Source organism: Amblyomma maculatum, chromosome 1, assembly GCF_055883805.1.
Source record: "Amblyomma maculatum isolate TAMU_Amacu chromosome 1, ASM5588380v1, whole genome shotgun sequence".
Lineage (NCBI taxonomy): Eukaryota > Metazoa > Arthropoda > Arachnida > Ixodida > Ixodidae > Amblyomma > Amblyomma maculatum.
Window position 1 is genome coordinate 372409232 of NC_139344.1, and position 14650 is coordinate 372423881.

At 45.5% G+C, this 14650-nt stretch overlaps 1 protein-coding gene across 1 annotated transcript in view; it reads left to right on the forward strand.

Moving 5' to 3' along the window:
- The first annotated feature begins 4802 nt into the window (after positions 1 to 4802).
- Positions 4803 to 14650, forward strand: part of LOC146208206 (putative glutamate receptor) — a 44886-nt gene continuing 35038 nt past the window's right edge. Inside the window, exons 1-2 of the mRNA XM_084591882.1 lie at positions 4803 to 4884; positions 9120 to 9278. Coding sequence (XP_084448008.1) covers positions 4870 to 4884; positions 9120 to 9278 — 174 coding nt within the window. The 5' untranslated portion in view covers positions 4803 to 4869. The remainder of the gene's footprint in view (positions 4885 to 9119; positions 9279 to 14650) is intronic.

Genomic DNA, 14650 nt, shown 5'->3' on the forward strand with positions numbered 1-14650 from the left:
CCAGTTGTAGTCGTATGAGAGCGCTTTGGTGGCCGTTAATCAATCATTATCAACACGTAAGCATTAAGTAGGTGTTTTCAAGGTCGCGTCACGAGAAATTTATCGGTACCATTGCGTTTGAAAAGAAAACAAGAGATAAGAAAACGAATAGTTGTACTAGATAGAAAATAAGAAATCTCGCTGGTGAAAATTGTGATGTATACAGAGTAATTAGTCAATTTATTATAGCCAATTAAGTCAATCAGACGTCGGATATGTCGTGTCACGAGAAGTGTGTCGGCAGAATTACGTTCCAATGAAACGAGTGATAAGAAAACGAATGGTTGCACTAGAGAGAGGATAAGAAAATCTCCTTGGTAAAAAGTTGGTGCATGCAGATTATTTTGTTAATTAATTAGAGCTAATTAAGTTAATCTTACATCAGGTATGTTCTCAAGGTCGTATTGCCAGAAGATTGTCGGCAGGATTACGTTCGAAAGGAACGAGTTTTAAGAAAACGAATGGTTGCACTAAAGAGAGGATGAAATATCTCGTTGGAGAAATATTTGATGCATGCGGAGTAATAAATTAATTAGAGTCAATTAAATAAATCAGATGTAGAAATAGCTGAGGGAGGCAACGTTGACGTCCAAAGTGAGTCAAGTGGCACCCAACTTCAATGGAGTGTAGCGGTGTGGTTCGTGGGGTTTAACGTCCCAAAGCGACCAAGATTATATGAGAGACTAGGAGAAGGCTCTGGGAAGTTTGACCACCTGGGATTCTTTAACATGCGCTGACATCGCACAGCACACGGACGCCTAGCTTTTCGCCTCCATCAAAAAGCGGCCGCAGAGGCCGGAAATCGATCCCTCCTCCTAGGGCACTGAAGTCGAGCGCCCTACCACTGCACCACCCCGGCGGAGCCCATGAGATGTTACGTCATATTGTGACGTCACAAACCGGAAGCCTATTCTTCTTCTTCTTCCATGTCTCTTCTTCTTTCGTACACTAAGAATGCTTACGGATTCCCCCGATCCGAATGCCGCAGTGATCTCAAACGTTTTTTTTTTTTTCCTTATTACGAATTCTTCTGTATTTTGGATGAATCCCCAGAGCATTCGACTAGGCTAGAGAACTTATGTAAAGCATGAAGATTCTATTTATTTTACCGATTTATTTGTAAACTTCGTTCAAATGTAAGGAAGCATTTTAAAACAGGCTAGAAAGGCGACGCTGTCTGCCTGGTTAAGATGATACCATTCATACAGTGCTAAAAAGCTGACATACAAAAAAAATTGACAGAGTAGACTTGCTCATAATTGGAGCAGACCATTCTGTGGAAGCGACTAACACTAATAAAAAAAGCTACGTTGTTGTTTGTTTTTTGTTTTTTTTTCTCCAGTACTGCGCCAATACAAACTCCGCAGTATATGCTACATCGTTGGAGGCATGTAGTTAATAGATGAGTCGTAATGATGATGATGATTGGTTCACAGGAAGGGAAAGGCGCAGTATCTGTCACACTTGCTCTGTGGACACCTGAACCGCACCGTAATGGAAGGGAGGAAGGTGGGAGTTAAAGTGGAAAGAGAGAAAGAGGAGCCGTAGTGGGGGATAAATCAGGATTCCCCCCGTCGGGGTGGCGCAGTGGTTACGGCGCTCGACTACTGTTCCCAAGGACGCGGGATCGAATCCCGGCCTTGGCGGCAGCTTTTAGATGGAGGTGAAAAGCAAGGCACCCGTGTGCTGTGCGATGTCAGTGCACGTTAAAGAACCCCAGGTGGTCGAAATTTCCATAGTCCTCCACTACGGCGTCTCTCATAGCCTGAGTCGCTTTGGGACGTTAAACCTCCAAACCAAACCAAACCAACCAAATCAGGATTCCCTGCTCAAGGTAAGTACCGCTGTATATCGTCAAAACTCATATTAAACTTTTCCACGCAACAGAAGATTTCGCTCATCTTTCTTTATCACACATGGTCAATAAAAAACGGGGCCGCCATCAAAAAATATCTCAGGCAGGTAAACATCTGTTTCAAGGTGAAAAGCCTTGGCTATCCGATCACGGTCATTTACATAACGTGCGAGAGCATATACTGAGTTTTACAGGGCCTATTATTGTACACCGCTACTCCCCAGTACTCTCCATTCTCCGTCTCAAGACGAACGACACCAGCCGGCACGCTCGTCTACGAAGGTGTCGACTTCTCGCTCATCTTCAACTTGGCCAAAGCCTTTAACATGAGGTGAGTCCTGCCCTCGACGTCGCCTTCGCAAATTAAAAATCGGCGTTATGATTCATTTGCGCCGAATTAAACTAAAGCGATCGATTGATTAGCTTACCTTAGGTAGCTTAGGTCAGTCAGTCAGTGGGTCGGTTCAGGCTCTTATAGCCTGAGTCGCTTTGGAGCCTTAAACCGCATAAACCAACCAGCCAAGCATTTTTTTTTTCGTGATCCAGATTCTAGGCGTGAAGCACTTCACTTCGAATGCCATAACATGCGACGCAATACAAGGAAGTTAGCAAGCGATACCGCATCGAGACAGAGTGGCGTCTGTTCTCTCATTTCCACCGCATGCAGCGCGCTGTGAGATACGCAGTTACTAAAACTCATTTGCCCAGCACCAGGGTCCATACTTCTAAGTTTCGTGTTCTGTGAATTTAACGTTAGACTCTAAGTTATGCGTCTCAAAGCTTCGTCGTGCTTTTACAGCGGCCAGTTCGAGGTGAAACCTTAACATTTTGTAATGAGCTCGTCCTTATATGTGTTCGTGTGCATTATGATGTAATAAACAACCCAACGACAAAGAACAAGGAAACAGCGGCGCCGGTTGGTCCCTTACCGCCAAGCTATTTCTTGCATCACAATGCAGCAGCTAGCTGAACCTTCCGCTTTACTGAATTTCTTGCGCGCATAAACTGGCGCACTTAATAAATATAGAGGATTTTTGTCTAATTTGTAGGGTCGCGGAAAATACCATTTTTAGCCATAGCAAACGTCGTGTTTATATTTTGTGGTCCTAAAGACGGCATCAATTCATACTCTCGTATCAAGAAAGAGCAGAAGCACTGCGTATAATATTATAAGTATAATACTGCCTCTTTATACCAACGCTCATGAAGAGACGGAGCTCCATGGAATTCGGCACCTTGCTTAACATTTGCGTTCGTATTTCAGACCACGCTACGATGACCAATTGTTTGAGGTTTTCACGACATTCCGGTACCGTCGAAGTCAAGCAGACCTATTTTTTACCGTCACCCTAAAGAAAACAATTGGATCAAGTCCCGAGACTATGGCGACCGCATACCCGGGACCATTCCTCCCAAGCCACTTCTGCGAAAACTTTCTACTTAATCAGTTTATATCAGGTCACGATGCATGTGCTAATCATTTTCTAGCCACACTTTTCATATGCCCAAGAGAGCACTAAGACAAGTCATCCACTATTTCCCAATAATTTTTCTACATGTAATTTTCCCTGTCAGTAGCTCTTCAGAAATCACAGTCCTAATTAACTTGCTGCCACACATGCAGCTCCACATTTTCAGCGACCACGTTACCTGGTGCTAGCATGTTACGAAACGAGAGTCAGTATCCCGCCAGTAGAGTGGATAGCGGCCCCTTTGACAACCGAGTTCCAGAAGAACTGTGTCTCGTCTGTCGATATCATTTTCTTGAAGAAGACAAAGTGCTGATTAGCGTCCGATTGCAAAGTTCCGAACGCCACTGGATATCCGTGCTTACTAGCTCCTGGCGTACACTTACCCAAAATGAACTCACGGTATGCATTCTTGAAATCTTCCATACAGTCGATGCGCTGGTCTCCGGGCGCTGAGCGTTATCTGATGCTCGCCTCAGACTTCGCTCTCGCGATCGAAATCCAGTATGCCGATTTCGACGTCCCCGTCGACGCATAGTTGACGCCGCAGTTTCCGCGTTATGGGTCCCGTGAAAAGCATGTTAAAGAGCACGCTCGGACGACACTTCAGGAACACGGCAACCTCTGTTCTCGGAAGCGAAGAGCTGTGCAGCTAATTGCGCCTGTTCCCACACTCACATAGGCAGCGACCACTTCCGTCTTGTATTAACAGCAGCTCTTGATTTGTCGACGTTATCTCGAAAAGCACAGTGAGTGTCGCTGTGTCAGGCTGAGCTTTGCGTGCTGCACCTTTTTTGAACGGGATAGACGATAGCCGCTAGACGCCGTGCCCGCTCTCACCCTGACAGTGACGATGCCCATTTTGTTTCGCCTGTGACCCAGAAGAACTCGCACACCGTTCGCTGAACTAGTCGCATCTAGTTGGAACATGCTCATGCTCGCACGTGGTGCTGTGGAACGAAAAACGAAGTCAGTGACGTCACAGGCGGCGCTCTTTATTGTTCGGTTTAAAAATGCACAGGCGCACTACTTTCAGAAGCATGTCGCGGCCACTATTTTTTATCATCGTACTTAACACTGCCGTTGGAACATACGGAAGGACTTCTTAAATTTTGCGCACGCAGTATATGCATCCTAAATGCAGCGGTTCAGAATTTAATTTCCCCGTTTGAAGTAATAAATTAGATATTAATGCTTTTTGCGCTTTGTGGTAACTGAACACGTCCCCATCAAAACTACAGTAGAACAAAGCTTATGGCAGGATTTTCTACCTTTTTTTTTTTTCTTTTTCGCTGCAGCATCTTCTTCAGGCCGTCTACCCGAGTCGATCCAGTTTTTTTTTTTTTTTTGCATGCCTTTTATCCCTGTCTTACTCCTGTTCGTCTATCGATCCGTCAATCTGCCTGTCTCACTCATCCACACGACCTCTGCAGCCTGGTGCCCGTTCGAGATCCAGAAGCCACCTGGGGCGCGAAAAGAAAAGGCCGCTGGACAGGCATCGCTGGCATGGTCTCCAGAAGGGTGCGTGCCCCATCCTGAAGCAGCCTTCCTTGTCTGTGTTTCTTCCACACATGCATTTTCTTCAAAGTGAAATCACAGTCAAGGTCACGGAGCGCGTAGCTCACTTGAAGCAAGCGCTGATTTCGATTGCGCCCTTAAACTTTTCCCATGTATCTATTATTCCTACTAATAGATTTCACTACACAGAGACCCACTCTGCATAACCTACTCGACGTCATTATTACCTACAGAGGTCCTTGTCTTTCATTTTGTAGAAATATAGTGCGTACCTTGAAACTAGATGTCTGAGACACACGCAGGGAACGTGAATGCACTGAGCTCAAGAAAGGATTTTCTGTGGGCCATTATTATGTGCAGCGCTCTCGTTACATACAGAGTCGTAAGGAATACGTCGGCAAGTGTGGATCCATGCGGCCCTAAATGTCGAGTGCACGGCATATTGTACGCGTTGAAAGTACTAAGTACTGCATCATCATTATTCTCTCGTAGAAAATATAAGTAGTCCCTTTTCATTACTCTTACAGTTAGGCATGAACGTTGCCTGCGCAGGATAAGGGTATCTTCCATATGTCCTAATGTAATCCATCAGCTGCCAGCCGTCAAGTACTCACAGACCTACATTCCTCTTTCATGCACACGGCAGCTGTGTCCGTTTTTTCTATGAATCCAAAGATTTACCCTGGCATACCACCCGCTGTCCTTTCTAGGCGCTACGTTATTTTCACTACTCTAAAGTTATCTGACGTGGCAGAGTGTGCATTTTATTTCCTTACCTGTCGCTCTTGATGAACTCGACATGCACAGGATGTGACAAGAGTACAAGGCGAAGCCGCCCTTCATGTATGCTACAGGTTCCGTTGACCAAATAAAAACATATTCACGTTACAATATACAGTAGGCATTCCCATCTACATTTAATTCACGCTGAATGCTTGAGTACAGAGGAACTGGTTTTACTACAGCGCAGTTGCTTCAGCCCGCGTGGTACAAAGCTGACACGAAGAGTAGAGTACGCGCTTCGCTTCCCTGGCGGTTTTGTTGGTCCACCGAAGGCGCGCCGTCGCCTCACGAGCCCTGTTCCTTCCTCGTGTCTGCGTCGACCTGAAGGCATAGCACGAGGAGTGCGTCGGTTTTGCGTAAGCCGTGTGCAGAAGTGCGGCATGTAACGAAACCGACTATATGTTACGTCCCCGCCTGACCACCCTTTTAGGTTGCGCATCTTTCCTTTTCACGTAACCTCACGTTGTATTATTTTCTCTTCCTTCTTTTTCCTTCTCCCTCACATGATCGTTTTTCGCCTCGAATTATCTGACTCTTCGACCGTAATGTGCATTTGGCTCACGTTTCCTGTTCGACAAGGTCGACTGCTTTTCCGCTTTTTTACTGCTTGCACTATTCCATTGCGATCACTTAAGTAAAGAGAGTAGGTAGGAAAATAATGGGCAGTATGAGTCAACGATGACTCTCATTACAGCCGAAAGAGTAGTCTGTCTTTAACGGCGAAGTGACCCGAGCCTTTGTCGCAAGTCTCATTTGTACAAGGTACAAACGTACACGCGATGCAGTACCCAGTATATGCAGTACTGAATGTCAGGTAGCCTTACCTACACTATTCTAGCGAACGAACAGACATCAGAAAACGCGGGCAAAGAACACACAGGGAAGATACACAGCGCTGTAGTTAATGTATGAAGTTGTAATGAAGCGTAATGTGCACTTCGTGGTCGCTCATGCAGCAAGAAAATAGCAGCTGTGACTGGAGGTACGAGATCGAATGCAGTGAAATTGCGCATCTTCTTCTGCATGGACAAAGTTGGCTCGCTAACACACGTGTGCTTTGCATTTGTCACTATGATTTGCTTCCGTCATTTCATGGGTCCATGGGTCAATTGATTCCGATGGTGGACCAGGATAGTGGGGCTCATAAAATGAAGGCAACGTTCATCACAAGAAGCGCAGCGTGCTGAAAGCTGTGTAGACAGGCTGGTTGTCAGAGTTTTCCGGTACTTCCACAGTCGTGTGTTGAGGCAGCGCCTTATCAGGAAGATATAACAGATGTTGCAGGAAAAAGAAACGCGGTACACCCTTTCCATGTCGCACTAAACCTACTATACTTCCATTCATTCCAAAATAAATCACCACCAGATAGCCCAGATTATCATTCTTACAGGGTCCGCTTATACTACTGACAGTAAGCCTTTTGTGCAGCTAAACAAATGGGGGCAGGAAAATGAGATAACTGCTGGGCATGCGAATGTCGCGGAAGCTGTAGGTTTGTGATGATTTTTTTTCTCACGTAGCTTCAGTAAAACATTACATTTGCTTTCGACTTCGGACCACATGTGTGGCTCGCACTTAGCTCATGCCTGTATAGCTCTCATCCGTCTCAGATTTTAAGGGGAGGCTCTTTCCTCATGAACAGTAACATGTAGTTTTCGCATACTTATGAATTCACAGTCATAATGGTAATATATCGAATTCATGTTGCTATGCCTTTGTATTGATTAGTGCTATAGATTACTGTACGGTTTTTCAACAGTGAGAGCCTTAACTCCATCAGTTATAGCAGCGCCCCGCCACGGTGATTCAGTGGTTACGGCGCTAACCCAACGACGGGATACCAAATCGCGGCCGCGGCGGCCGGTTTTCGATGAAGGCGAAGAGCTAGACGCCAGTGCACAGTATACAGTACAGAACCCCCGATAGCCAAAATTATCCGCAACCCTTCAATACGGCTTCCCTTACAGCCTTGATCGCTTTGTACATTGATGCCTTATAACGCAAACCAAACCAGTTATAACATCGTATACCACAGTGCCGCCACTGGCTATTCAGTGTTTCACACGATTACTTGCTTCTTTTTACGAATATTCGCCATAGCATCTACTCCATTCGTATTTTAGTTGGACTATGCATATTCGTTTCACTAGTGAAGCTGCGCTAATCTTCTTGATTAGGTTTATAAGTACAATTCGTACACACCTAATATTGGTCACCTTTGGCGTATTAGCCATAGTTGAAGCCAACGATTTCCCTACCCGCACCATATCATTCCATCATCATCAAGACTATCAGTCGTGACTACACCCACTGCAGGGCTTGTGACAACTGCTTTGGTTGACCCCTGAAAACTGCCTTATCTCATCCGTCCAGCTTACCTCTTCAGTTCCTTGCTATGCTTGCCTTCTTTTGGAATCCAATTTGCTTCCCTTATAACGAGCATCGGTTATCTTGCTTTCGCACTACATGTCCTGCCTATGAACATTTCTTCTTGATTTCCACTAGAATGTCACTAACCTCCGTTTGCTCTTTCACGCGCACTGCCTGCTTCTTGTCTGTTAATGTTACATCAACTCGCTGCTTTGTTATTAAATTAAGTTGAACCCTTGTTCTAAATTCTACACACTCCTTACAGGGGTGTAAACCTCCTTGTTTATGTTTTTTTAAGCACTGGCTATTCGTGTCAGATTTCTTTCATTACAGCGATGATTATCAAAACTTACTACCGCTTCTCCGCGACCCTCAAACCCCACTTTTTTTATTTTCCTTACTTTCAATTCCTAGGGGAACGCCTGGATGAAACCGATACAAGAGCGGGACGATATAAAATTATAAATGAGCTGTAGTACGTGAATATGACGTGGTGATTTACGCATACTGGCGTCCTACGCATCAACAAGGCATTCAATCAAAAATCTTCGAACAGCAGCCGACGCTATCGGTGCGGCCTTTTCGCGCTTGTAATTTCTGTGCGCCGGCAGATGGCGTTACCGATCCAGCTAAAGCTAGCAAGCGGGCGCTGTCGCGTACAATTCGCACGGCGTTTAAGCATGCCTCAAAACGCGTAACGAGATACCGAGTAACGGTTTTTGCACTTAAACTCTCAGACTGTCCCCATTATCCCGGTAAAGCATATAGCGTTTAGCCTGTCTAGGCGTGTTCCTGATTACTAAAGCCAGCCTGGACAACAGTTTTTTTCATAACTGGTAAAAATTACGGGGCTGCCTAGGAGCGGAAATGGAGAAAGGCATTTTCCAGTACAACAGGCGACAAGGCTAGCAGTTACGGAACTTTCATTCTGCAAGTAAGTTCAGTGATGCGTTTTGTCGTTACCATCGTCCTCGTTATTATCTTCTCGATGGTCAGCACTGGTACGCCATGTCATCGCGCAGCACTTCCGCGCGAGTCCATGTTGATTCGGTCCCTGTTTCCCATTCTTCTTGTTTCGTCCGCAGGAAGTTGACCTTGCGGTGAGCGCCTCATTCCAGACCCCGTACCGAGAGGAAATCCTGGACTACACACACTACTATTACATCCAAGTGGTAAAGTTTATCGTCCGGGCGCCGGCAGAAAAACCACGCGCCCTAGTAATCGTCCGGCCGTTCGCCGTCGAGGTACAGTCACCGAATAACTTTACCACATCGTGTTAAGAAGTCACCTTAGTTTTCTCGTATTATTAATTTTTGTGTCTGCGAAATGGGGAAGGGGGTAGGCGGTGGTAAATAGCGGAGTGAAGGAAAATTCGAGGAAATTTTAAGGAAAAAAATCGAACTACATTATTACTTCACATTTAGGTTCAAATCGGGTTAGTTGCCAAAAGGTGTCATAAACTGAAGGGGAGGGGGGGGGGGGGGGGGGGGGGCTTGTTTTTTTTTTTTTTTTTTGGGGGGGGGGGGGCGCTGAGTCAACGTTTTGAATGCTTTCCCGAATTCCGAGTTTATGTATTCCGAGTTTATGTCGTTTTCTGAAGTGTCGATATCGTCCTGCCTTCGAATCATCTGGATAGGGCAAACGCCGGAAACGGCTGGTCACTTCGATTGTCACCACTTCCGTTTCTGACGTATCCAACAATCAGATTAAGGTGAAAAGAGCGAAAAGGACACTTCCTAAAATTGCACAAGTTCGGAATGGGGGTCCTGGTTTCATGGGAAAGGCTGAAGCCTTCGAAATGCATCACGGTTACGGTAGAGGAACAGAAGAAAGAAAATGTCACCTTAGGGATGATTCCGCGCCCGTAAAACGGAGTATACGCGATGTTCATCCGGTTGACCAAGTGCATTTATGTTTTTGAAAGTTTTGTTTATTATACAAAAAAAAACAAGTGTAAACGTAAACCTCAGGGATCCAGCCGAATTTTGTTTAAGGGTCCTAACAAACATAAACTAAGCGTTTCTTTTTTTGGACTGAATAACAAAAACAGTATTTAACAAAACACGGGAGACTAAGAACCAATGACTGTGGTGGCATCAGATAAACTTATTTGTTCAAACACTACAAACAACATTCGACAACGAAATATAAACTAGGGCGAGTTAAGTAGAAAAAGATTTAGTTGTTTCTGGAAGGCACGAAGCATAGGTAAAACTTGAAAATTATATTCGAGACTATTCTACAAATTACTTCCCCTAAACTGTAGTGTTTGTCGGCCATAACTGGTGTGCAAATTGGAACGAGGAGTGATGGCGTACAGTGAACCTATTGGTGCCTGATGAGTTACAAGAGATACGGTTGTTAAGTTAAAAGGTTAATGATTTAGTAATTATGGAAGCAGTGTTGTATGTAAACAGAATACCCAGTAGTACAGATAATTCATTTGAATGTTCATACTGAATATTTTGTGCCATTATTCGAATAGCTTTTTTCTGGAAAACACATCAAGGGCCAAATTCGATTAATGTGTGCATCCCTTTCTTTCGGTTTACATTTTTCTAACTAGCTGCTAGCTGTTTCAAATCACAGCAAGGGAAGAAATCTTTTGACGACAAATGAGAAGAGTCCTTCGGCGAGCTTAGGAGACAGTTAAATATGGCTGCAATAGATTATCTTCGGCTGCTTTATTCTGGGTGACGCCTTCATCATCCTATGCTCGATGGTACACTCAAGGACTGGCCGTACTGCCTGCCACGTAAGGTTCTCAAAAGTACATGCATGCCTCCAATTCCTCTTTATCTTAATTGAGACCACCGAGACCGAATAGTAAATTGGCAACCTCATGTACGATATACATAGTAGAATGCCGCGATCGCAATTAAAGGCGATGGAAGACTGCACTGACTTGAGCAGGGAAAGAGATTATGTCCAGAACGCGAGCAGACAGCCAATAAGGTGGCACCTCTGCGGAGATAGTTGATAGTTGACAACAGTTGACAGTTGTCAGCCGTGTGGTACAGACGCATGTTCCATCGCTCCTCCGATTGCACGTGGCTACCGGAAACGGACAGACTGGCGACAGCGGGAGCTTTCGAAAGCGTCAAATAGACGAGTTCTTTCTTTTATTAAATTTATTTCGTTTTCAGTTAGCTAGGTTAGGTGCAGCATAAAGAATCGATTTTAGCTCCTTGGCCTAGCGGCCCGGTTTTTCGTGCCGGCAGCTAGGTTTTCTCGGCGTTCATTCTTTAACTATTTTGTTTAGATAAATATTCTTTTTTTCTAGGCTATTGGCATTCACAGAATTTATTTTAACGCGTGTTTGCTAGTCGTATTTGTGTCTTCCTTTTGCAGTTTGTATATTCTGAAAATTCGTAGTAGAAATAGTTCTGTTGATACATGCTTAAGACGTGCAATCAAAAGAAGGTAAAATGTACTCAGTGTGAGGCGCAGGTTAATCTCAAGGAAACGCGTTTTGACTCTGTAGATGAAGCGGAAGGCAGTGACTTTTTGTGTAGGTGTTGCGTGCTGAGTGCGCGCCTAGATAGATTTGAACGAGAAAAGGGCAGTTTAGTGTCTCGTGTGAATGATTCAGAAAATGAAGTAGTTTTTTTAAGGGCAGACAATCAGAAACTGCTAGGACAGCTTCCTCAAATGGAAAAAAAATGGCCGACTTTGTCCTTGGAACCGACGAAGAAGGACATTCCAGTGCGGGCCACGTGGCTGGGACCAGCACTGGCATGGAAGGCATAACCAAAGTAGGTCAGGCGGATTTTTTCCTTGGAAACAACGAGGACGAACATTCCAGTGCAGGCCACGTGGCTGGGACCAGCACTGGCATGGAAGGCATAACCAAAGTAGGTCAGGCGGATTTTTTCCTTGGAAACAACGAGGACGAACATTCCAGTGCAGGCCACGTGGCTGGGACCAGCACTGGCATGGAAGGCATAACCAAAGTAGGTCAGGCGGATTTTTTCCTTGGAAACAACGAGGACGAACATTCCAGTGCAGGCCACGTGGCTGGGACCAGCACTGGCATGGAAGGCATAACCAAAGTAGGTCAGGCGGATTTTTTCCTTGGAAACAACGAGGACGAACATTCCAGTGCAGGCCACGTGGCTGGGACCAGCACTGGCATGGAAGGCATAACCAAAGTAGGTCAGGCGGATTTTTTCCTTGGAAACAACGAGGACGAACATTCCAGTGCAGGCCACGTGGCTGGGACCAGCACTGGCATGGAAGGCATAACCAAAGTAGGTCAGGCGGATTTTTTCCTTGGAAACAACGAGGACGAACATTCCAGTGCAGGCCACGTGGCTGGGACCAGCACTGGCATGGAAGGCATAACCAAAGTAGGTCAGGCGGATTTTTTCCTTGGAAACAACGAGGACGAACATTCCAGTGCAGGCCACGTGGCTGGGACCAGCACTGGCATGGAAGGCATAACCAAAGTAGGTCAGGCGGATTTTTTCCTTGGAAACAACGAGGACGAACATTCCAGTGCAGGCCACGTGGCTGGGACCAGCACTGGCATGGAAGGCATAACCAAAGTAGGTCAGGCGGATTTTTTCCTTGGAAACAACGAGGACGAACATTCCAGTGCAGGCCACGTGGCTGGGACCAGCACTGGCATGGAAGGCATAACCAAAGTAGGTCAGGCGGATTTTTTCCTTGGAAACAACGAGGACGAACATTCCAGTGCAGGCCACGTGGCTGGGACCAGCACTGGCATGGAAGGCATAACCAAAGTAGGTCAGGCGGATTTTTTCCTTGGAAACAACGAGGACGAACATTCCAGTGCAGGCCACGTGGCTGGGACCAGCACTGGCATGGAAGGCATAAGCAAAGTAGGTCAGGCGGATCCGAACCGACAGAGTTATTTAGAAGTAGCTCTAAGAGGTCGGAAAAAAAGGAAGAAGTAAGGAAGAATGAAACTCCCAGAAAGAACACAGATAACCGAAAGCAGGAGCCAACAGTTGGGAGAGGGAGAGAGAATGCCCAGGTGCTTATCGCCTGAGATTCTAACATGAGCAGGTGAAAGCGAGATATCTTGGAAAGTGTAAAGGGTAATATGCGAGTGTTAGTTGGAACCTTCCCACAGATGACAATGAGGGCAGCGCTGAAAGAGAGTAAAAATAGGCTGTTGAAAAATTCCGCAGAGCGCAGTATGGTGATAGTAGCCGCGGGGCTAAACGATGTCCTAAATGGTGACGCTGCAGGAGTGGTGCAAAGTTTATCTAAGGGAGTTGACGATATCAGGGAGATAGCACAGCAAGCGCAGATAGTTGTATGGACAGTACCAGAGGTGCTAGGATTGAACGGAAAGCTGGAAAAGGACGTGGTGACAGTTAATCAGGACATAAGAAAGTTAAGCCTGGAGAAGCGTTTCGAAGTGGTTGAGGTAAACAGGGAGGTGCATAAAGCAGGTTTTTACAGGGCTTCTCAGCGAGATGGCATTCATTTTAACAGAAGGGTGGGAGCAGAGATCGGCTGGCGCCTGGCAGGCAGGGCTGTAGATTTTTTAGGGGTTCCGCGAGGGCTCCGTGCACAGAGGTAGGTAGAAGTGAAGCAGAAGAAAGCGTAATAACGGAGGCTAAGCCCCAAAAAATGGCAAGAAAGAGGTCGAGAGAGAAAAGTGCAAAAAAAAAGAAATTTAACACTAGGATCAGCTACATAAACATGCAAGGAGGTAAAAAAAAGAGCGAAATGGCAAGAGATAGAACAGCAGTGAAAGGATGACGAAGCAGGTGCGTACGCTCAAATGCGAGTCTAATCTCAGAGATCTAGCAGATCCGCCGTTTATAGAAGGCTACGTCTGAGAAGGGTGCAATAGAACGAGAACGAAAAAAAAAAAAAAAAGGGCGGAGGGGTAGGCATGTTGATACACCAGGAAACAAATTGGCAAAGAATAAAACCATCTTGTAAAGATCATATCTGGGTACCAGGAACAATTGACGGCATAAGGACATGGCTAGGGGTCGTTTATTTAGGAAAAGGACACCAATACAGGCAAGAAACCAAGGATCTTGTTGAATGTCTCAGTGAGGATATAAGCCAGCTTGGAGACGGGGCCAATATTATTCGGCTGGGTGACAACGGCCACATCGACGATCTAGATGGATACACGGATTGTAACGGGAAGCTAATGCTAGATTTCTGTGTGCGACACGACCTAGTTATAGCAAATAGAGAAAAAAAATGCGAAGGACAAATCACGTGGGAATTCCGCAACAGGCAGATAACTATTGACTACCGTCTAATGTCACAGGGAATTTATAGCAAGGTCACAAAAATGGAAATAGACGAAGAAGGAGAGTGTAGTCTGGTAAGTGATCATAAACGTATTAGTCTGCAGATGAGTCCCTTGACGAAAAGAGAAAGGGAACTTGACAAAAACTAAACGCAAAATTAAACGACGATCAAATAGCGCAGATAGCAGCAGATATAGAGAAAGCAATAGAGAAACGCCCCATAGAAGACTGGGATTATGAACAGGTAGAACTACTCATAAGAAGGAAAATTAAGGAGGTGAAAGTAGCAAACCGCTGGAATGGAAAGAAGAAGCCACGGAGCTGGTGGAATAAGGAAATCAGAGAAGCCATTGAACAACGACGGGCTG